The sequence below is a fragment of the Leptonotus elevatus genome, chromosome 3, assembly GCF_054856555.1.
Source record: "Leptonotus elevatus isolate MCC_2025b chromosome 3, RoL_Lele_1.0, whole genome shotgun sequence".
Taxonomy (NCBI): Eukaryota; Metazoa; Chordata; class Actinopteri; order Syngnathiformes; family Syngnathidae; genus Leptonotus; species Leptonotus elevatus.
The window spans coordinates 13,175,875-13,198,607 of record NC_141241.1 but is presented as its reverse complement, the minus strand read 5'-3'; the positions used below and the strand labels follow the sequence as shown (position 1 = coordinate 13,198,607).

Here is a 22,733-nt window from a genome sequence, read left to right as displayed (position 1 = left end):
CTGCACCCCCCAACGCGCCCTCTCACCCATCAGCGGGACGTGCAGGGCGTCTCAACTCTCTAAAATGCTTCGGACAACTGAGACAGACACACTACACACTCGCACCCGTCGATGGGAACGCGCAACCGAAGGGCACGAACTGGGACGCAAACAGGAAACTAAAACAAAGCTGATGAGTGAGAACCAGGAAGTCGGAAGTCCCGCCTCCTCCGTGGCATATACCCCGTTGCTGGGGGTCAGGTAACAACCAATCATGGCTCATCTTCAGAATACAGGTGAGCTGTGATTGGTCGTTGCCATGAGCCCTGAGCAACTGTGATGTCATTTTCAATGACAGCTAGCAACAAAATGGCCGCCCCGTGAAATGGAATAAAAAACTGTGGATTTATATTCCTTGGGTTTAACCAGATCATTCAATTTGTCCCATGAAATTATTAGTTAATATAATCAGTATTTTCTTCATTTTTTTCATGTTTTGTGAAAAAATGATTTAAGCCGTTACTTTATAAAGGCGATATGTATGTTGATAAGCTTTTATTTTTTTTTTAATTTTCTTATGGACGGAGTCCAGCAGGTTCAGGTGAATGTATTGTGTCCAATAATGAGATGATATCTTCCTGGACCTCAGCGTTTTAAAAACCAAGGCGCTAATCATCAATTTTAGACAAAAAAAGAAACACCCACAGGTAGCATTACTCATATTGAAGAAATTGAGTTTTTTGAATCACACAAATGCTTGGCACTGTGTTTGACTTGATAACAGATGCGGTCGTAAAGAGAGGTAAACAAAAGATGTCTGTGATACTTTATTATGTTGTTGTTGTTTTTTCTACAAGTCTTATTTAAAGCCTTTTGACCTTTTGACCCTCAACTAGTGGTACTAATGTTTTTGACCTATCCAGGGAATCCTGTAATATTTGTTGCATCAATTTAGATGTTTTTCCCCGTTTTTCCTAAAATTTGTTATTTGAAAAATATTATTTCACATTTTATTTTAACTCATTCATTGCCATTCACGCCTATAAACGTCAAAAAATCATTTTAACTGTTTCTATTATTTTAAAATTGTCCCACTTTTTCTTAACAAGAGTATGAAATAATCTTAAAAAAAATAAAGAAAAGATGATCAAAAATTAGCAATACAAGGCAGGTTCATTTAAGATGTTAAATTGTTCATAATGTATGCCCTCCAATTGACTGGCGAAAAGTCCAGGTTCTACACAACCTCTTGTCCAAAGTCAGTTGGGATCAGCTCCAGCTCACCTCTAACTTTTACGAGGATAAGAAATGTAGAAAATGTATGGATAATATAGTGGTGAGAAAAACGGATGGTGACGACCATTGAGCCAAACTCTTTTCAGGATTTAATCTTGCTTTAAAACAGAGCATTGTGCACAAAATACATACTTTGAATATGACTCAATTCACATCTTTTCCTGAGGGGATATATTTTGTTGGGCACGGTTGTCATGTTAAGTCTTGCCCAGCTGAAACGCTCTTAAATGTATTACGCAATCTTTTCTGAGTGTAAATGTAAAGTGACTAAAGCCTGACGGGAGATTGCAGTGCCGTGTGGGACTGCATTTAGTTTTACAGGTTTAACAAGCTCATTAGAAATGTTAATTTAAACATAATGCATGATATATTCTATTATTCTTTTCACATGAAGCACAGCTGCAGCCAGGAGCAGCGTCAATACATTTGTGGCCACCAGGTGGTAATACAGTAGATTTTTAGTATGACGTTAAGTGTGTAAAGAACAGGTTGTCAACTCTACAACTGCAGAAAATGGTCCTCCTGCATCTCCTTCTCAGTTGCCCTGTCCCGGTCCTGCCGAGAAATGCCGAGGACCCGCTTCAAGGCCTCTGACTGTAGCCGTCCGTCTAGAAGCAAACACATCAGAAGTCAGCGGTATTCAAGTACAGAGATGGAGAGGTTCCATATTGAAACTCACCGGATCGATCCATGTTTGTCAAGGACTCACCAGAGCCCATCTCCTGTTCGGTATTCATATCAAACAAATAGTCCATCCAGAATGGACCGGCAGACCCCTCATAACCTGAACCGTCCTCAGGCCGTACAACCTCAGTGGACTCGCTCGTCGAACCTTCTTCCTCCACTGGCAGGCCATCACTGGAATTGACAATCACAGTCAAATATCAGACATAGGAGACCATTTAATGTAACTATTAGTGAATTTGGGATTCTCAGTCATCAATTGTCATCATTACAACTGCAAATATTTTGATACAATTGATATTTTGAACCCTGGTAGAATTCTGTTCTCTTTGTTCTAGTTGTTTTAAAGACACAATTGTTTATACAGCAAGTGGTCATAATTGTGTGCGATCTTGTTATTCATATTTCCTCACACATGACTTTAAACTTTAAATCAAACCAAATGTGCTAAAGTGTGACGCATTCTCTCGTATTAAACAATAGACCAGAAACGGCAGCCAACCATGCGTCACAGACCACTTCCTGTCGACGCTTCCCTTTGGCTTCCTGTTCAAGGCGAGCTGACAAACGTGAACGCTTGTGCTCTGTATTTAGGAAAAGTCACCATCACGGGGCGCCAGATGAGAAAACAACTAGCAACGATGACATTTGATTGATTGACACCTCTATACAACATGTCACCGTCTTTACTCAGTAACTGACTTAACTCATTCACTGCCATTGACGGCTATAGACGTCAAAAATTCATTTGAACTATTTCTATTAGTTTAACAGTTAAGTTATGCGATTAATTATGATAAAAATAATAATAATCGCCTGACGCCCCTAATTTTTAATAATCTTTTCTTTTTAAAAAAAGAAAAGATTATTAAAAACAAAAAATACATTTACTTTTTTTATAAAGAAGAAAAAATTATTAAAAATTAGGGGTTAATGTAATTTATTGCATGACTTCACTAGTTAACTCACGATTAATCACACATTTAATATCTGATCTAAATGTACAATACATTTTTTCTAGGTTGTCATACTCTTGTTAACAAAAGTGGGGGGGGGAAAGTTAAACTCATAGAAATAGTTCAAATGAATTTTTGACGTCTATAGCCGTCAATGGCAGTGAATGAGTTAATATCCCTTGAAAACACATTTTCCATGACAGATCTGCGTATGCGCTTCAGTGATTTCAACACCGAAGCAACTACATGAAATGTGATTTAAAGTATTGATGTCATAGTTTCCTTTGAGGTGATAAACTGATGCTATCTGTGTCATTTCAGAAGAACCCAAAAGAGGAAATGAGAGTAATACGAACGCAGACCTAGTAATCACATACAGAAACCTCAGGTCAGGCATTGCACAAATACGACATGAAAGACACGTATACTTGTTTTGTAGCATTCAGGTGACTTTTTTTCATGTGAAGAAAGCCTACAATTTGCTGACTAACTTAATGCGGCAAGCGTACAAATACCCATCACAGTCTTTTAACTATGTAGTTATTAATTTTAATAATTAATCTGTTCCAGCCTCTCCAAACCAAAACAAATAAGTTTTTGTAATGTACTTCTTAAAATAACACTCTATAATATAATTGTACAGTACATTATAAAAGTATACAAATAAAATCCTCAGAATCTTAAGAATCACGCAGTTCCTTAATGTGTTTCTGTGAAGCGCTTTGTGACAGTTACGACAGTTTTATAGCGCTATATAAATAAAGATGACTTGACTTGTCATTAGTTAAATACGACTCCTTGCTATGTGCGACTAGGCCACCAGGGGCAGTATAATAGAGTCATGACCAGAAAGTTTGGCCAATCGCGCTGTGATTGGTCAAGTGCTGGTCACATGACATACGAACGCCATCTTGTTACCCTGCAGAAACCGAGTTGGCCAAACTCTCTCTATACATGGCTCTGGTCATGACACAAATGGACTGAAGACTTTCATAACTACTTTAAGGAACTCATTGATTGATGCTATTTGCAGCAACTATCGACACTATACGATTTGTTAGCTCATCTTTAGCGTTTTACACTGTGTGCTAGGATTAACTTCGCACTACTCTAAAATGTGCACTCACCAGACTCTTTACTAGCGTGAGATCTACCACAAGCTGTATTATGGCCTCCATGTGCCCGTATGCACTCCCTCTAACACCTGGGCATGCTCCTATACAATGTTGCCGAATTTTTACCCCTCTCGTGTACTTCACCAAATAAGTCTCACTGTGATGCAGCGCACTTATAGACAACCACAAATGACTACTACAATAATAGCCCGTGACTAACAAATACTTACAGGTACTGCGCACTGGAAGCAGGCAGTTTGGTCGGCAGGTCTGAACTCCACTCCATCGGTGGACTTTGTTGAGTCACGCAGTTGGCACGTTCGCCCTCAGGTCGACACTTGACAAACTTATACACGACAGTTTTGGGCGCTCCTAAAAACGAAACAAAAAACCAAAAGGATTCCATGTTCTAATATTATTTTTGTTGATTATTTATGGAGTGTTTCAGGAGATTACGACATGACTCTGCAACAGGATAAAGTAACAGTCGGCACGCTGGCGGAGGAAGTGATGGCGACATGGTGTTTTCTCAATAGTTGGCGCTTGCACTTCAACAAACTATTAATAAAAAGCTGGAAACTGGCGGGCGTTGGTGTTTCAAAGAATATCTTTTGTTCGCTCCAATTTGGAGTTGAAATCAAATCAAGCACATGATGTGATGATCATGTAACTCCTGAGGGTTTAATGTCATGTCTGACTCAAATGTATGTTGGAACACCCACAATTAAGCAGTAAAGCATTTGATCTTTGTAGTGCAGGCCTTTCACAAACATGTTCAGCTCGAACGACATGTGTCGTTCCTTGCCAGGACAAAAGCGTACCAAACACATGCTATGGCGCCAAGAAATACTGTACCGTACATAAAATGAATGATAAGGAGCACACACAAAAAGGTCAACACAAAATAAATGACAGCAAACAGTCAAGACGCGTTCAGAGTAACAATTAAACAAAATAATTCAATAGAATGACCTTATGCTAATTATATTTTTCCAGAAATTGTGCTTTTATACTTAAAAAAAAAATACAAATTGGATTAGGGGTCTCTGTATCCACTACCGAAAATTACACGAATAGCACGTTTCTGCAAAAGAAACATGGGTTCAGTGTAGGTTTTGGCTGTGCACCCCCACACTTCAATGTAATAGGTCAGGTATGGAACAATCAGTGAATTATATAACATTAACAAAAAAAAATTGTACTGGCCTGTACCAGAAACTGCCTGTTAAAACAACTTCTTTTTTTCTGTCACAAATAAAAGCCTCCACTATCATGTTAACACTAGTAGGAATTCCAAACTACCTTCTGCGTGTAAGGCCAAGAGGCAGCAGGCCGAGATGAAGAGGGTCCAAGCCATTCTCAGTTTCAGGACACAACAATAAAAGAGAACAAAAACACTTCTTTCCAGGGCTGAAGACTGAGTTCAAATGCCTGACACATGCACACAAACACTCACAGACACACACTCCTGAGACTGAGCTCAGCCCTCTGACTGCGTCATGGTTTCCTGAAGTATTTCTTGCATATAAAAAAAAAGAAGAAAAAAGTCCGTGAGCATCCTGAGTGGAAACTTTTACTTTCTCTAATCAAGATCTTATCTTCATCTAACTGCATGAAAGGGAAATACCACATGACATAATTGCCTAATTAGTTTCAATTAAGGCTTAACTGGCTTGATAATGATAATGATGGGGATAAGGAGAAAGAAGAGATAAAAAACTGTGTAATGTGCACTGAATATGTTGTTGACATGTTATATAAGCGCAAAACAAATATAACAACCATTGATTTACAAATATTTCTATAAAGTAAAATGTAAAAACGTACTATTTAAAAAACAAACAAAAACAAATTGAATATGAATTCAAAATCAAACTTGCAAATTAATTGTAGCAGTTTTATATTTACCAAACATTTATTATCTGCGTATTGGATAAAAGAAATCACACGTTCGTGTATATTTTCAGGCCATTATCAGGAGTTTGAGGGTGTTTCCGTAGAACCCATGTGTCACTCTTACTAGAAACTTAGTTTCTCTATAAACGTTTACTCTAACTGCAGTAATTGATTGTTTACTTCTTCAAAGAATCATAGCCTTTGTGGAAAAAGTGGTGGTTGCCAAACAGCTGTGTTGTGAAAGTTTATTTTCTGTGCAAACTGGTTCATAGTTCGGTTCACGAGTTTTAATATGAACTATTTCCGTACATAGTTTGTAATTAAATTTTTTGAAGTTCGCCGTTTCAAAAATGACAATATTCACAATAAGTTTCAGTGAGCCGTTACCCTCAAAATACTGGCACATCCCCCGACTTTGTTGCCACCCATTCAGAGCACACGAGCAAACAACTGCAACTTTCACCCTACAGTCTCACAAGGAAAACTTGTTTCTTGAATGCTCTTTTTTTAAATATGGAATTAAAACAAATATAGGACTGTAAAGTGTCAAGATTGGTTCTTACCAATCGGAACCAGGCCGTGGTAGGAAATGAGCTATCAAACACTAAACCATGAAACATGGCCAGCCCGCGATTATATGACAGTTGCCCAATTTGAATTTACCGTAGATTGAAAATGACATCACGTGTGGCGTAACAACCAATCATGGCTCAGTTTGTGAGCGTCACATGACCAAACTCATTTATTCTAAATAAATGTATTCGTCCAACTGAGACATGTGAAAAGGATGATTCTTTATCCTTCATACTTCCACAAAGTCTTTGTCCATATTCATCTTACCTTTCATCAGTCAGTCAAGCATTGATCTCAGCTGACACATCAATACCAAGTCACAGGAAGTGATAACATCAATGTTGCTAAACCGCAAAATGTACCGCTACATGAAGCATGAACCCAGAATGACTTTATTTTTAACATCTAGATAGTGTTAACTGGAAGTGACACATTTTCTACGTTTCTACTCCCACTAGCTTGTCATTTCGTGTGGGAGTTTTGAGTCTTTTTGTTGTTTAGAAGTCAAGTGTATTTACTTACATTTGTATGAAGCCATAATTACAAAATCACAATTTATCAACTTAATCTTAAAGAGGAAGCACTGCGAATTCGGACAAAGGCCTTGCGGTCAGATGAGTCCTGTTCATGCGTCTGACTCTTTCGCAATCTGTTCCGTTGACAACCAATGAATATACAGCGGCGCCTTGAGCTACAACCCGGACTCTTTTTTTTTTTTGCTTTGAATTGTGGGCAAATTTTTCTATGGTGGCAGTACAAGCAGCAGTTCAGCAGATAGAGAACACATTTTCAAAAAAGAGGCTTCAAGCTTTCGATTGCCACTACTAGTTTCGGTTTACCATCAAACTATTATAAAACGGAGAATTATATGTTGAGTATTTAAAAGAAACACATCCATTTAGTTTAATGCTAACAAAGTAAAATGGTAATGACGGGGAAACAAACAGCATTGATGTCATGATGTTATAACCATTTAAGTAACGGATTTATCACGCACGGGACAGGCTACATCTCCCCGCAACCCTGAACAGGATAAGCGCTACAGAAAATGGATGGGTTCAAAAGACCTACATATGAAAAGACACATGATAATTGCATGTAGTATTTATTATCATTGCATACATTATCTACATTTACATAATACTATTAGAATGGGGGGAAACAATTAATTTACACATGTGCATGGTTGTATTGAAGGGAATAATTACGATATTCTTTGTATGCGACCATTCACTGGACGGCACATAGCATGCACACACGGCACGAACGATGAATGATAAATTCAAACGCTGCAAATTCAGTTGTTAGCAGCCATCCTCGCTTTGAGGCGGTTGATTTTGAGAGGAAGAAGGCCGACCATCTCCTTACTCAATTCCAGCTCCGATGTCACGACAGAGGAAGCTTCGGGGTGCGCTTCGCAGTACTGAACGACATATCTGGAAGACAAGCAGTATGCAGCTCATCATAATTATCTGGAATTTGGGGACGTTGACTTGGTCAAGTCAACGTCCATAAATCATTCACACCAAAAAGCATTACCGGTACTCGCATAATATCAGTAGAGCCAATACAAGCAGCTAACATCAAAGGATACTAATGCTTAGTTTTGATTTATTTAATTTTGTATTGTTTTTTATATTGTTTAATTTAGTTTTTAACTATTTTTATTTATTAATGTTTATATCATATTACGGAGCGCCTAGTGACTTGGGAGAATTTTATTTTTTTTATGTTTCTTGTCCGGACGAGACACTCATTAAAAAAAATGCTATCATGTCACTTTAGGGGATCTGTATTATATATTGTATATTTTTATATTTTATTAATTAATTTAACAATGTAAATATTTTTTTTAAATATATATATATATATATATATATATTTTTTTTTTTTTTAATGTATGCATTTAAAAGCAATATAAGTCTTGCTTTGCTGCCACCTGGTGGCATCTTGCAAACATTGGCTTCCCTAAATATATTCATGTTTTTTTGCAATGAGGATATAAATGAATGCAATATATCATTCATTTGAATGTTGGAATTCATGAGAAAAAAAAAAAAAAAGAAAAGCAAAAATAACACATTGCCGTCACCAATGACAATTTGTGGTCTTTGTAGAGGCAAAGATTTGACTGCAGCTCCCATTTTGGCTCTCCTTAGTTTGTGCAGATGTATCACCTAAAGTGTGCGATGAATGCTTATCGACATACTTGTAGTTTTCCAGTGAGTTGTTGAGGTTGTCCAGCTGTGAATGCGGGAGAGAGCAAATCAGGCGGCTGTGCATTCGGGCCACTCTAAAGCGGGCCACCAGGGCCGGTCTGAGCACTTCCTCTTCCAGGTGCTCGGGAAACTTTCCGTCCGGAGACCGCAGAGAATCCAGGAACATCTGGAAGTACCTGGCGAGGGGAGGGTTTAAAGTCATTGCGTACGGTAAACCATGGACCGAGCCCTGCCTTGCGAACACCAAGTACTACTTTCCTATTAAAAAGGCTTTGGTAGCATTTTATGGACCACAAGATGCCACCAGAAGCTTTGTATGTATGATCAATTGAATGACTCGAATAATTCAAGTATCCCCGCAAGTCGTCAAGGATAGACACAGCCGCCGGTGCACTTGATTGAATTAAATAGTTAAAAAAAACAAAAAAAACATGTTACAAGCAAAATTATACATGTACTGCTAATGACCACCACACGGCAGGTCTTTTAGCACACCGATTGGTTAGCCAATTAACAGCTAGCCAACGCTCATTCCATGACACCCACGTCACTCACCAGGCCAGGCTCTCTGCCTTTTAAAACCCATAAAAATAATAACTGCACCTCACATGCACATGTTCATGTGATTAATAATACAAAATCCACTTTTATCCAATATTTCAAATAAATGTCAAGTCAACTTTATTCATATAGTAACTTAACATGTAGAGAAACAACTCAAAGTGCTCTACCAAGAAAAAAATGGAATAATAGGGAGAATGCTCAATTTTGCGCCATTTGTGAAATGTTAATGTATGTTTTTCAGTGAATAGTTTAGAAGAAAAAAAAACCATGAAAAGATTCATTTCTGACAAGCAAACCAGTAACTGGTGAGGTGGAAAGAAAAGGTGGGGAACTTGTAGATTATAAATACATATAGAGTAAAAATAAAATAAAATAAATAAATAAAAGTGCAGTAAACCCGCTATAGCTTAATGCACACTCACTTGGCGGATGCAGAGCAGAGGGTGTTGAATTTTTTTATGGTGTGGCTATCAAGAGACTGCGTGTCAGCCTGTCTGTTGGCCACAGTCAGTTTCAGGTCCATCATTTCATTGTAGATCTCGGCCAGCTCAAACATCAACTGTCTGCGGATCATGAGGTAGTACTGGGAGTTCAGTTCTACAAAAAAGGCAGAGGTGTGCATTTATGTATGACAGTGCTAAAATTGGCACACACAAGGAAAACAAAAAAACTAAATAAAGACAATTTAAGTCAAGTGACAAGCGTACCAAGGCAGATGGTCTCCAGCATGTCGACGCGTCGTTTGTGCATCTTGCAGCGTCGCTCGGTGTCTTCTTCAAAGAAGGCCAGAGTCCTGAAGAGAGCGCTGTGGTCCTGCAGGATCTCAACGTGGTCTGTCACATAGCCGTCCATCTGAAAGTACTCCTTCGCCTCAGAGGTGAAACGAAACACACGCACAGATGAAACAAAAACAGTGCAAGATGAAGATGAAGACACTGCTTCCATCACTTTTGTCCACATCTGTGTTTTGGCAAATCCTGTTCATCACATCTCTATTTTTCTTGGTTTACAAAGCAAAAAATAAAAATAAAAATGCCCGTATTGTATGTAGCGGTATTTTATAGTTTTTTTATAATCATTGAAATGGAGCTGTGAAATACACGATTGACCGGGTGTCTCTTTGTGCTCCATTTCCATATTTTTAATTGGTCCATCTAATCCAGTAGGTGAGCGCTGTGCTGTGAGTCCACGTTGACCTTGTAGTACCTGTGTGACATAGTTCTGGCCCACCAGAAATACATTCCTGGCCTCGTCAAAGTCCAGCGGGAGCAAGCAGCTCACCTGGAAATGGCACATGGGGGACGATATGATCATTTTCAGAGACAATATTCGAATCGTATTGAATTGAACTCATCTGGTGACCTTCTCCTCCAAGCTTGCGATGGAGTCAAACGTGTCCTCGGAGCCAAACAACACAGCGCTCTTCCTGCCCTTTTCTTCCTCCTCCACCTCAAGCCTCCTCCTCGTCTTCATCTCATCCTGAAGATCGGTATCCAGCTCCCCGATGTCGTTCTGCTCAGAGACAATCGCCGCGGTTCAGTTTGCAAAAAGGGGAGCGTGTCCCCCTGGAGTTGTGAAATAGCCAGACAGCACCTCCAGCGCTTTCTTGGCATCCTCAAGGAGGATGCGGCAGTATTTGATCCAGCATCTCGCTATCTCGGCTCTCTTCTGCCTCAGATGGTCCCGACGCTCGCTCTCCATCTCACCTGCAAACATGGGAAGATCATTTTTGATTTGTGTATTTATATTTGAAACAAATACAAGTAAACATCTCGTTACGTCAATTACATGTACTAAATACATTGCAATTGTATTATGTATAATGAATTTAAAGTCAAGTGAGGCTAACATTCAAATCCAGCAGGAATGAAAAACACATTACAACATCACCCACTTTATACTTTCAGCGACTCGGAACAAAACAGCTTGCGTGCTGCTAATATGCCCCGACCCGAGGAAGAGATGAGAACATTTTGGACAAAAAAATCATCAACACAAACACTCACTCTCTTGCGCGGCAGCCTCCGAGGGAACGTCTCCTGCTAAGCCAGCTACGACGGTGGCTGCTGAGAGGCAGTGTCTCCCCTCCATGTATTGCCCCTGAGGATAAACCACACACAAACCTTGTGACTCACACGGACAAGCCAACAACTATCCGCGCACTGCAGATCACATAACGCACGTGATATAAACAAATCAGGCCATTATGAGCTTAACAACCCTCGAAATAACTCATTTACATCCACCCGGACCTCACCTTTGTGATGTAATACTGTGACAGCGTAGCGGCATTGAGAGCCCACTCTATTGGACTGAACTGACCTAACTGCAGCTGTCTCTGTAGCGTGCTGTGGCAGTAGGTGGCCGCTCGCTCGGTTTGACCTGGCAAGACACTTATGTTGTTACTTTCCACTAAACAACAACATCTTAAGACATTCCGATGACTGTCAGTTTTAGAAACGTGCAGCAATGCACTGAATGTCAAGATGATAGAGTAATGGATTAAAAATGTTGAGATCTTTTAAAAAAAAGAGAGAGATATTAATTTGACTCACCAAGGTTCTGATAGACCTGCGCAAGGTAATACATAGTGTGTGTATAGGCCAACTCAAACCTGGTAAAAGAAGAAATGAATAATAAAGCACAATGCAAAAATGGAGCAAAGGCAAACAGCTGTGCTCTGAATAAAAACCTACTTTTTGTTCTTTTCCTGATGTGTCATCAGCTTCTCATTGGTAGTAAAATACTCCACCAGATCAGTAGGAGGACTTCCATCCTGTACATCATTTTTATTTTTATTTTATTTTAATTGCAGTGGTGGCTAGACCACAAACAACCTTACCTCCTTCATGTAACGCAGGTATATGGCCTCGGCCGTTTCCAGGTATCCCTGTGCCGTGTCAATTTCCTCCCGACCTGCCCAGAGAATGCCCAACTGGTTCTGGAATCACATAAACACAGGAGCAGAAAATAGAAGAGTGGTTAACGCTTTTTAATCATCTAACTCAATCGTGATTCAGGATAACTCGAATGACACATTATCACACCACCATTTACCTCTCTTTATTCTGGACTCTTGTTACAATTTTCAGTATGGTTAATAATATTTAACAGATGTATACATTTGTGCTGTACTTTTTTTTTGTTTTTAACTTAAAACGTTTAACATAAAACATTGCGGCCCAGCTGGCGAGGCGAATTTGAAATCCGATTGGGTACAGAAACAGACATTTATTTAATGGAACAACAAACTTAGAGATAATCAGAAACGGCCTATAACTGGCATCTTCCCAGGCGAGCTATTTACCCGGACATGGATGAATAACGACACATTTTCGGTAGACACTCTGCATCTCTCCAGCAGTTTCATGCAGTTCATTAGGTGCTCTTGGCCGGCCGACAGCTCCTCCGTGTCCACATGGTTCACGCCCAAGTAATATTCCACCGCCGCAAGCCTCGCGGTCCTTTGTCCCGTGGGCGAGTCGCCGCCGAAGCCCCGCTCGAACAATTCCTCCAACTGGCCATCAACCGGCTGCTCGGTCGGCCTTTGGTCGCCGCCCTGTGCCCCGCCGTCTTCATCCCCGTCGCCGGCCTCGAAACTCTTCAGCGAGCAGTGTATCTCCCGGAGGAGGTCTCTGGCTTTGTACTTGGAGTGATATGGGTCGTTTTCAGGGTCGTTTCGTGATTTGACTTCAGTCAAGTTTTGGGCGTTGGTGAATTTATCGCAGATTGCTATCCACTCGTCGCTGCTGAGGGACGCCATGTTGGTTATGTTGTTTTGATGTGACCTGTCTGAAAGTGATAGTACTGACACCTACTGGTGGAAATAGGAAATGAGCTACGCAACCTTTTGTACGTCATTTTCCTTTTCTCACATGATCATGACACATTTTCTTCTTTTTTTTATCCATGGAACACGCATTCATTTCAGAAAGTATCAAAATTCATATTGTTTATCATAGATACATACAACACAGTATAATGTTTCTTAACCTACAGTACAGGCCAAAAGTTTGGACACACTTTCTTATTCAATGCATTTGATTTATTCTCACGACTGGTTACTTTGTAGATTCTCACTGAAAGCATCAAAACTATGTATGAACTGATGTGGAGTTCTGTACTTAACAAAAAAAGGTGAAATAACTTAAAACATGTTTTATATAATAGATTAATCAAAATAGACGTCCTTTGCTCTGGTTACTTTTTTTGCATACTCTTGGCATTCTTACCTCTGGGAATTCCTTAAAAGACTGTCGGAAAACTCTTTCAGGTGACTACCTTTTGAAGCTCATCAAGAAAATACCAAGAATGTACAAAAAAGTAATCAGAGAAAAGGGTGGCTATTTATTTATGTACTTATTTTATTATTTTCATTTTTTTGTTATGTAAATAAGTCCACGTCTTTGTTAGTTGTCATAGTTGTGATGCCTTCAGTGACAATCTACAATGTACATAGTCATAAAAACAAAGCAAATGTATAAAAACTAACTATAAAAAATGACTAAAATGCAAATAAACCACATAGGTAATGCCAAGTTGGTTTTAGTCTGTTTATTTTTACAAACTCAAAGGAATCAGATCATTCATGAGGGACATTTTGATTTGGTTATACAATAAATTAGAATGACACACAAAGTACCACATAGTACAGTATACATTTGGTCAGCAGAAACAGACAAATCTGGATATTTGCTGGTTAATCGAGCACATCCAGGCGGCTTCACCCTTTCACCACATTCAACGGTATATTTTCTTTTCACTTCAGGAGTAACAGTCTTTAATGCTTTGTGTCATCACTCTGTCAAACGTGATCCTAAAGTCGCCCATTTTAAAATTTCAGCTTAGTTTCCAGGGAAACATCGTCAATAAGATGGCGAAAGACGAATACAACTGATGTGTAATACACCTATAATGGGATAAGTTATTAAAAATCATGTTACAGTGGAACAGTCGGATGTAGAGCGCGAAGTGGATTATACAGTCGCTCACGGCCAACAATGCAAATGTAAATTCAAGCATCAAATTCACAAAGGAAATCGGTTTTGTGTTGTAAAATATGGCTATAACTTCATGTGGGTGGTCAATCAGTTAACTCATTCGTTGCCATTGACGGATATAGACGTAAAAAATTAATTTGAACTATTTATATTTTTTATTTTTGTTAACAAGAGTATAAAAATCTATTATTTTTTGTACATTTAGAACTGATGTAAAATTAATTTTTAATAATCTTTTCTTTAAAAAAATGACTTCACTAGTTAACTCACGATTAATCCCAATTTTTATATCTGTTTTAATACAATAAAAAAAAAGTATTTTTTTTCTTCCAAACTCTTGTTAACAAAAGTAGGAAAAAATGTTAAACTAATAAAAATAGTTAAAATGAATTTTTGACGCCTATAGCCGTCAATGGCAGTGAATGAGTTAAAAGAGGGGTAGGAGACACACAGGAGACAGCTTCTGTGATAAGCTAAGTGCACACACACGCTTGTGTAGCTTCTTTCATCGGTGCGGTGGAACGGGGAACACTTCGTCACTTCGTCTTCTTCTCCATACTGGAACAATACAAAAACAGAGAGAAAATACTTCTTTATATATGCAACAATGATCAGTTTAGAATAGAGCAGCAGCAGCAGCAGCAGGTACTGAAAAAGGCTGCTTAAAAACTAAACGGGCTTACTTGTACTTGATGAGGCGACCACCTTGAATCAGCTGTGCAGACTCGTTGGTCAAATGGCAGGCAAACAGCAGCCAGTTGCGTGGTTGCACCTTGTAGGCGAAACGCATGAAGAGCAGCGAGTAACAACATAGAGCTGAGAGGAGAAGGAGGCACAAAAGCACAAAAAATGGCTTATTAGAACCTTGGTGAAATTATTAAATTTATAAAGTGACACACACATGGTGCTGGGGAGGCAATAATGGACTAAAAAAACACTCAAGGTTAATTATACAACCTAACATATGGTTATGGAAAGATGACAAGGTGTCCTTGATATATAAAGAAGTTGTGCAGCGATACATCCTGAATTTGTGCTTAGGGCTGGCCAATATGGCCGACACATATTTGGGTTTTTTTCCCCCCCAGAAGCATCCAAACTATTTTGTATTTTCCCACTTTCACTGATAGAAAAAGCAAATGCCAATGACATTATTCAGAACAGGTTTTGCTCTTTGGGCTTTTCTTCCCTTCCCTTCCCTTCCCTTCCCAACGGTTGGCAAACTTTGCTTTGGCAACCTAGCTCCTCTCTGTCTCCTCTCATGTTGTTAGTGTAAACAAAGCATGTCAGCAAGGATGTGCTTTGAACTACAGAAAACAGTTTTTAAAAAACACACATTAAAATAAAATTCTAATTGTAGTGTACAGGAGTTGGAACTCATTAATGCAGTACTAAGGTCAGAATTATATTAAATATGTTACTTGGCATCATCTTGGAAAGAAAATAGTTTTATGTTATTTGATTATTATTGTTGCACTGGCCAGACGGACAATACATTTTGGGATATTTAAGTGCATCAAAATGTTGCTAGTACAGTTAATAAAGTGAGTTCTACCTTAGAGGCTGCATTGTAAGCTAGAACAAAGTAGGTCATGCAGCCTAGGGGTATACTGTACAGTGGATGCAGGTGTCTCACCGAACGTCATTCTGCCACTGATGATCTCAGGGCTCTTTTTCATGTCACTGAAGGCGGCTATAGGGAGACCCCAGTTTGCCACTGGACCCCAGAAATGCTGTAAGCACACACACACACACAGATGTAAATAATAAATAGATAAAAATTAATGATTAAAAAGCAGAACACAAACAATTGTCATTTTAATAATACTGTAATTGATTATAGTTCTGCTGTTAAAATACATAAAACTAATTTTAAAACACATCCTACTGTAAAATTACACCATATGCTCACATAATAAAACAGATTCTGGGAAACAATACTCATATGGGCAGTCTGATAAACACAAATAAGACTTACTGTGCTGGTGTACGTTTTTCAATATTCAAGGCCATATGGAAGAGAAAACAAACAAACAAAAAAGTCAGACAAGTAAGGTTGCACACAGTATGTGCCATGTGTTGACATGTTTGAGCACATCCAATAGGTAGTCCATACATATATATATTTTTTAATCTTACTTATTGCTGATGAAAAAATGCAAATGTTGTCATTGTGGGACTACTTGATTATTCAATTCAAGTTGTCCACACATCTGGTTGTGGACTGATTATTTGAATCACACCACTATTTAGAACTGAAACCGTTTGAATTCCACCTTTGTCCTTCCAATGTTTTCTATATTTCCAAGCCATATCCCTACAGTCTTGTCTGTATTTCAATAACGGTGAGCAAAGAAACGTCAAACATTCATCTACATCTGCAAGAACTTGGGACTTTGGAACTGGAGGGTCACGGTTCGAGTCCCACTGCATTAAAAAAAAAAAAAAAAAGGGGGACATTTACGATCGTTTTGTTAGCCTGTCTATATGGCGTTTTTCATTTTGTGCAAACATTGGCCCAAGAGGTGCAGTGCATATGCTCTGGTGCTCTGTGTTGTGTGCAACACATTATGGACAGCAGATCGTGACTAAACTAAATAAATTATTTCACATTTTTATTTACTTTTAATTAAATACTTGTACTAAAAATAAAACATTTTTTCAGATTGTGCTGTCCTACAATTTAAACAGGATAGGCGACACCGCGAAGTTGGAAACACAAAACGCGTTGGTACTTCAAAGTAAAAAATAAAAAAAAACAAATAAAAAAACTGAAAAAAAGAAAGTCGCAAACACCAATTTTATGATCAAAGACAAATGTTAGGTAAAGATTAGCGACTGGCTGTCACTTGGGTGGAACACACACATAAATAGCTAGGTGGCTACATTTAGCACATCTGCTCATAGCAGCTTTTGATACATACCTCATCAAATATTCCTTGAATTCTTTGCTCTTCAGGTGGTCTATAGCTTTGCGTGCAATCATCCCAGCCATGATTTAACACTTGGCTTACTTTCTATGATGACCGAGAGATGATAAACTTGTGTTGAAGGGCGATGAGCCGCCAATTGAGTCGAGAGTCTAAACTAGAGGACGCCCGGTCAAATTTCCAACCAACCACAAACACCTCCTTTTCCATTTACGAACTGTCGCAAAGAAACGGCTTGACGGCAGCATTCTGTCATTTGCCAGTAAGTAGGGCAGACGCGACACGTCCTTTTTTTCGTTGCAGCTTCGTGCTTACGGCCAGGCTAAGCTAGTAGGGGCAAAGCTAAAATAAAATAAAAAGGCACAAAACAATAATCACCAAGGATGCCTGCACATTGTACTGCAATCGGTTGCAGACAACGCCGCACTACCGAATCAAAGACACAGGGAATAACCTTTCATAAGTAAGAACTAATAACACTTTTTGGCTCTTGTTTCGATATTAAATCTTGTTGAGAGCCTCCAGTAAGCTTTAACAACTGGTTGCTTGATGACGGAAAGATCAATTGTTCAAAATCAAAAGCGTTGATGTCCGTGTATTTATTTGTTTCGCCTTTATTTTTGAAATTGTCCCCGCAGCGCAATGGTGGCGTGTTACCGTAATGTCGAGATATTAACGATCGTTGTGGCAGATACCCTGATTTAGAATTTCGCGTTGACGCTGGTTGTCTGATCAATGTCTTCGAGTCTGATACGAGAAGAATACGAGCTAGGAGCTTGACTACCAACATGCCAAACGGTTAACTCATTCACTGCCGGCCATTTTTGAGCATTTCGAATTAACTTTCAAGACCCACAGAATATTGTGTTGTGTCACGATATAAAGAGAGAGTATGCGCATATTTCACTAGAAGAGAAACGTTTTTCTAGCGTTTTCCATTCTTTAGTCCAGTAGTTCTCAACTGTTGTCACTCTGGGACCCGTAGTTCCTTCTGTTGAGCAGTCCTGATCCGTTTTTTATAGACATTAATGACGGTTTTTTGTTTGTTTGATTGTTTAAAAAACAACATGTTTTGTTTAAAAATTGCCAGAAACAACTAATGTATAATGTGTTATATTTTCAAAAGCTGTTTAAAATGATTTTAATGTACCACCTAAAGCATATGACTCACTATGATGTCCATGAGCCAGAGGCTGAGCGGCACTGTATTTGTTTACGGAGAAAATAGTTGGCTAAAGCGGGACAGCTACACTTCCTGTCATTTACCTAATCGTGTTGCATGTGGGAACTTGGTACGTCGCTGTACTGTAGCAGAAAAAAATCCAAATAAGAATACATGTCATTTTTTTACTATCTGTCCATGAGCCATCCAAAATGTGTCCGTGACGACCTACCAGTTGAGAATCAGTATTTTAGTCACCAGTAGAACATGGGTTGGTTTCACCAAAAAGCACAGATTTTTGCGCAAACAACAGAGTAAGAAACTTTTTGTGAAAAGTAAAAAAAAAAAAAAAAAAAAAGGTCAAGCAGAACAAAATACCTTTTAGTTTCCAGCATATTGGCCCAATAGTTTTGTTTCTTTTTAAATATGTTGTTGTCGAGTACAGATTTAATTATTTTTCTGTCTACTTTTCTCTTACTCCAAATAGGTTTCCCAGAGACGATGAGTTGAGGAGAGAGTGGGAAAAAGCTATGAGGAGGAAGGATTTTACTGCCAATGATAAATCTATGCTCTGCAGTCAACATTTTAGAAGTTGGGACTTTGACAGAACCGGGCAGATTTGCAGGATTAGAACTGGTGTCATTCCGTCGTTGTTTAACTTCCCGGATCGTCCTCGACAAATACCGGTAGGTTTACAAGGATGCAACTACTCCATTTGTATTGAGTTCAATGAGTTGAGTTGAGTTGAGTTGGGCGAGGCTGGAAATGTGTAATTGGGGATCAATCAAGAGCTACTTAAATCTGTATTTATTTTTTCTTTAGCCGGAAGAAAAAAGGACCATAAGAACAACAAAAACTTCAATCAAAGCTAAGGAGAGTTTACCGTTACCCATCCTTCAGAAAGTCCGCAAAAAGAAACCTCGATTTAATGTTGCACTTGTGAGTATTTGTTATTGATAGATCTTAAAAAAAAGTGGGAGGATTTTGGGCTGGTTCTCAATAATGCATTGCGCTGACTGGACGATTTATAATGCCTTTTTTTTTTTTTTTTTACACCAGGACCACAACTATTCGTTGCCCAGTTCTCCCGCTGCCCTAAAGGCCAAGTTCAGTGCGGCTGCAGCCAGATTGTGGAGCCTGGAGAAGCAGAAGAGAAATGCGCTGGTGCGAGAACGAAGGGCGAGGACGACTCTCATGGCTGTACTGCACAAGACACTGTGTGAGCCTTGTGTCTGAGGCTATATCCATCGTTTGACCCTAAAACAAAATGGCGGCTTAGTGATTCCCTCAGATTGCACTCTTCAGGTTATGAGAGTCCTCGTGGGCGAATACCACAAGAGTCTGTGGTCCCACATTTTGCCCAAGAAGAGATTGGCAACAGAGCAGGCTTCCTCACTCCTGGTCTTGCAGGTTTTAGATTTTGCCGTCCTCCAACAAAGCCGATTTTTAAAGATCAGGATCGTTATTAGGCTTCTGCGGAGCTCGCATCTAAAATTTGCAGGATTCCGGCTCTCGGGGACGAGGCGTGAGAAAGTTTGGCACAGAGGATGTGGGAGCGCATCAAGGAAGCCAAGTTTGGTTTGGAGCAGTGATTTGCAACAACCGTGTATTAGCGTGCCATGAGACACCCTCAGGTGCGCCATCGAAAATCTTTGTTCATCTATGCCAGTGATGTATCGTGACCGGGAGGTATTAAATGCTCTTCCACGCCACCAAATAACCTGGGTCAATTGAGGAGATTTTTTTTTTTTTGTGTATATTGTATATGCTCGACATTGTTGTTTAGAGGTGCGCTGTGAATTTTTTCAAAAATGTTAAATATGTGCCTTGGCTTAGTAAAGTTGTGAAACACTGGTCAACAGAATAACCGGTCTCTCTTGATGACTCGTGAGTGTTCTTGTAACACAATAAAAAATACATTTATCATGTGACCCTTTTTTCTCTATTTGTTTTAATCCAATGTTCTATATGAACAGCAATTGACAGTGACCATAAACTAAACATCTTATTATCTGAAAATGTGCAATTTCTTAACATCTAAAAGGAATTTTAATGGGAATTGGCATTGTTCAATTCAGTTGTACTCTTGGAATCAATTTTTTTTTTTTTAACATTAGAGTGAGTGAAGTTATGGGTAACTCTGCAACAAAACAAGAAGCATTTTCCCCCAATTCTTTACCTTTATTAAGAATGTAAAAAGAATAGCAGAGTACACTGCATTTAATAATGGCAACTTTTCCGGGCTGATTTGTAATTACAGGAGTGTTGATCAAGACTCCTGGTTGTGACAACCGGAAACAAATTAACTTGGGGGGGGGGAAACAAACATAATTACAGGTATCAAAAACGGAATATAGGTTTCCTGGAAAAAAAAAAAGTTCCTCAATGTTTGGATTAACACTCCTGTTTCATACAATCTGCCATCAAGCAACCAAAACAAGCTGCGTGAATCTGAAAAGTAGCACTAGTGGAGGAAAGAAGACGAAGAAAGAAAAAACTAAACAAATGTCTTCTTTAGTCTTTCCTCAGCGTGATGGTCTCCTCTGTGATTCCCTCTTTAGTGATGACACAGATCTGAAGGGCATCCCCGGTGTAAACATCTCTTTCTGCGGCCGAGATGAAAACATCTTTGACCAGCTGGACCGACTTCTCACGGCTCAGAGGAATGCGTGTTACACCTTCCATGTTCTTGAAACCGATCTGGGAAGAAGGCGTGGGGGTCAGTACAACGCGGCAATGCTATCCATGACAATATGCTGCCAGCTATCAAATATTATTTATTATAACCAATCGTTTAACTGTTGTTAACTCAGGTTAGTGGCTGGCTATCAGCTGACTGACCAATGAAAGAAATGCATTTTTGTACACGAATTCTTCGGGTTAATCTTGATTAATCCTTTCAGCCCCATTTGACAGTAAAAATCATGTTGTGTACCTGGTTGTCTAGTAGTGGTTGCAGCATGGCACTAGCTGATCCCCCGGCCATGTAGCTGTTCCTCTGGTAAGACCCCACGGGGTCAAAGCTGTAGATGGCACCCTTGCCTAATGTGCACATTACAATCGTTATCAGCGTATCAAGATTTTGCACACTTTCCATTTGAGGAGGTGTAACACTGTACAGCTATATTAACAAACGAGTCGTGTCAGTCTCCCACGTACCCTCGTCATCAAGACCGCCAATGATATTGTAAACGTAGTAGGGGAAGAACCTCCTGCCGTACAACATGGTGGACAACATGGCAGCGATGGCTCCACATGTCATGGTCTTGTTGTTTGAGTGTTTGTACATCTTAAGAGGAAAGGCAGGTCCGTCACTTTAATTTTAGAGTTCTACTAAATGTGCATTTTCTACAAGATATCAAATATGTAGCCAAAATATAAGTTTTCCCACCTTGAGTCTAGCATTAATGATTTTCGTCAGTGTCAGACAGTCACCATGGAAACCACTGCAGCCAATTACAGTTGTGTCTGTCCTAGAAGCAACACGGGGGTAGTTTAAAAAAAATTAATTACATGGTTAATATAGCTAAAAGAGATTGTTTCGTGGTCCTTTATCTATAGTACAGTAGAAGAGAAACTTACAATTTGTAACATTTTGGAGACTCTCTGCTGTGGATCGCGTAGCCCTCACTCAGCCTGGTGTCTGAAGCTACGACGGCGAAGTCTTCCCCAGCCAGCGCTAGTACAGTCCTGAAAACAAAAGTATTACAGATCTTCATGACGTAGGAAAGAAGTACGTGTACTATCATGCAGCAGAAACGGTCTTTCGAAAGTGAAACAATTGTTGTAAAAAAATGTTTGCCATATCAAAACCTATACTGGCCCAGTAGTGTCTTCAGCAAAAATAAAGTACTAGTCACATACATGTATCACAATTATAAATAATTGCTCGCCAGGACAAAACGTTAGCAGTCATTCGCTTTGGATGTAAGTGAGCTAACAGGCTAACGAGTGAGCAAGTGAAAAGTAAACTTACCCGCCGTTGAACGTGTACGGTGAGAACCGGTGCTCCACTGGACCCGTGTAATGATAGTCCTTCATCTTGCCCGGGTCTCTAAAATCTTGAAATGAAATCATGTTTTAATGCAGACAGACAAAACAATCCTTTTATTGGCAACCCACTAAAGTCGCTGTATCACTGCAATATGGCAGCTTTTTCTTCGAGGGATAGATTCAAGTTGGTTGAAGTACACGGGCGCCCTCTTCGGTTGCACGATAACATGACATGGTACATTTTAGTTATCTGTTTACTGTATAGTACACCCAAAAAATTACTTTCGTTCCGTGTAGATTTTTTTAAATGTAGTTTACTTATCTACTTATCTTATCTAATAGGGTGGAAATTTACGAGCAGACTAC

General features: G+C 39.3%; 5 protein-coding genes across 6 annotated transcripts; 1 reads left to right on the top strand and 4 right to left on the bottom strand.

Moving 5' to 3' along the window:
* Positions 1-1,341: 1,341 nt before the first annotated feature.
* On the bottom strand, positions 1,342-5,518 carry srgn (serglycin). Its single transcript, XM_086070516.1, has 4 exons — positions 5,333-5,518; positions 4,261-4,402; positions 1,955-2,133; positions 1,342-1,883 (listed from the first exon to the last, which is right to left on the bottom strand). Exons 1-4 carry the CDS (start codon positions 5,385-5,387, stop codon positions 1,774-1,776), a joined length of 486 nt encoding a protein of 161 aa, XP_085926642.1. The 5' UTR covers positions 5,388-5,518; the 3' UTR covers positions 1,342-1,773.
* A 2,069-nt stretch (positions 5,519-7,587) lies between these two features.
* Positions 7,588-13,071, bottom strand: kifbp (kinesin family binding protein). 2 transcript variants are annotated; one of them, XM_086070742.1, is made up of 13 exons: positions 12,590-13,071; positions 12,125-12,223; positions 11,979-12,058; positions 11,838-11,896; positions 11,540-11,664; positions 11,289-11,382; positions 10,876-10,988; positions 10,645-10,794; positions 10,489-10,563; positions 9,990-10,152; positions 9,705-9,879; positions 8,709-8,894; positions 7,588-7,935 (listed from the first exon to the last, which is right to left on the bottom strand). In XM_086070742.1, the coding sequence occupies exons 1-13, from the start codon at positions 13,043-13,045 to the stop codon at positions 7,797-7,799; spliced, it is 1,914 nt and encodes a 637-aa protein (XP_085926868.1). In that variant the 5' UTR covers positions 13,046-13,071; the 3' UTR covers positions 7,588-7,796. The 2 variants fall into 2 exon arrangements, with proteins under 2 accessions (XP_085926868.1, XP_085926869.1); XM_086070743.1 differs by lacking the exon at positions 11,979-12,058 and having other exon boundaries at positions 11,838-11,853.
* Positions 13,072-13,821: 750 nt separating this feature from the next.
* On the bottom strand, positions 13,822-17,939 carry mpc1 (mitochondrial pyruvate carrier 1). The gene is made up of 4 exons (XM_086070745.1): positions 17,203-17,939; positions 15,919-16,015; positions 14,966-15,098; positions 13,822-14,840 (listed from the first exon to the last, which is right to left on the bottom strand). The coding sequence occupies exons 1-4, from the start codon at positions 17,275-17,277 to the stop codon at positions 14,819-14,821; spliced, it is 327 nt and encodes a 108-aa protein (XP_085926871.1). The 5' UTR covers positions 17,278-17,939; the 3' UTR covers positions 13,822-14,818.
* On the top strand, positions 17,457-20,305 carry LOC147177006 (THAP domain-containing protein 6-like). Its single transcript, XM_086070744.1, has 4 exons — positions 17,457-17,675; positions 18,862-19,060; positions 19,197-19,313; positions 19,434-20,305. The coding sequence occupies exons 1-4, from the start codon at positions 17,596-17,598 to the stop codon at positions 19,608-19,610; spliced, it is 573 nt and encodes a 190-aa protein (XP_085926870.1). The 5' UTR covers positions 17,457-17,595; the 3' UTR covers positions 19,611-20,305.
* Positions 20,306-20,534: 229 nt separating this feature from the next.
* Positions 20,535-22,533, bottom strand: psmb1 (proteasome 20S subunit beta 1). Its single transcript, XM_086070741.1, has 6 exons — positions 22,351-22,533; positions 21,957-22,064; positions 21,766-21,847; positions 21,534-21,663; positions 21,310-21,416; positions 20,535-21,074 (listed from the first exon to the last, which is right to left on the bottom strand). Exons 1-6 carry the CDS (start codon positions 22,449-22,451, stop codon positions 20,889-20,891), a joined length of 714 nt encoding a protein of 237 aa, XP_085926867.1. The 5' UTR covers positions 22,452-22,533; the 3' UTR covers positions 20,535-20,888.
* Between the last annotated feature and the right edge of the window lie 200 nt (positions 22,534-22,733).

Bases quoted from the DNA above. Each gene is read 5' to 3' on its own strand.
- srgn (XM_086070516.1), bottom strand. From the start codon at position 5,387: ATGGCTTGGACCCTCTTCATCTCGGCCTGCTGCCTCTTGGCCTTACAC. The intron at 2,134-4,260 runs GTAAGTATTTGT...TGTCAATTCCAG, and splicing joins GCTTCCAGTGCGCAGTACCT to TGATGGCCTGCCAGTGGAGG. The intron at 1,884-1,954 runs GTGAGTTTCAAT...GTTTGCTTCTAG, and splicing joins GACAAACATGGATCGATCCG to ACGGACGGCTACAGTCAGAG.
- kifbp (XM_086070742.1), bottom strand. From the start codon at position 13,045: ATGGCGTCCCTCAGCAGCGACGAGTGGATAGCAATCTGCGATAAATTC. The intron at 12,224-12,589 runs GTAAATAGCTCG...ATGTGATTCCAG, and splicing joins CGTTATTCATCCATGTCCGG to AACCAGTTGGGCATTCTCTG. The intron at 12,059-12,124 runs GTAAGGTTGTTT...AATGATGTACAG, and splicing joins ACCTGCGTTACATGAAGGAG to GATGGAAGTCCTCCTACTGA.
- mpc1 (XM_086070745.1), bottom strand. From the start codon at position 17,277: ATGGCTGGGATGATTGCACGCAAAGCTATAGACCACCTGAAGAGCAAA. The intron at 16,016-17,202 runs GTATCAAAAGCT...GTGTGCTTACAG, and splicing joins AGGAATATTTGATGAGGTAT to CATTTCTGGGGTCCAGTGGC. The intron at 14,841-14,965 runs GTAAGCCCGTTT...GTATTGTTCCAG, and splicing joins GGTCGCCTCATCAAGTACAA to TATGGAGAAGAAGACGAAGT.
- LOC147177006 (XM_086070744.1), top strand. From the start codon at position 17,596: ATGCCTGCACATTGTACTGCAATCGGTTGCAGACAACGCCGCACTACC. The intron at 17,676-18,861 runs GTAAGAACTAAT...TACTCCAAATAG, and splicing joins CAGGGAATAACCTTTCATAA to GTTTCCCAGAGACGATGAGT. The intron at 19,061-19,196 runs GTAGGTTTACAA...TTTTTTCTTTAG, and splicing joins ATCGTCCTCGACAAATACCG to CCGGAAGAAAAAAGGACCAT.
- psmb1 (XM_086070741.1), bottom strand. From the start codon at position 22,451: ATGATTTCATTTCAAGATTTTAGAGACCCGGGCAAGATGAAGGACTAT. The intron at 22,065-22,350 runs GTAAGTTTACTT...TTTTGTTTTCAG, and splicing joins CCGTACACGTTCAACGGCGG to GACTGTACTAGCGCTGGCTG. The intron at 21,075-21,309 runs GTACACAACATG...CCTTCTTCCCAG, and splicing joins AACCACTACTAGACAACCAG to ATCGGTTTCAAGAACATGGA.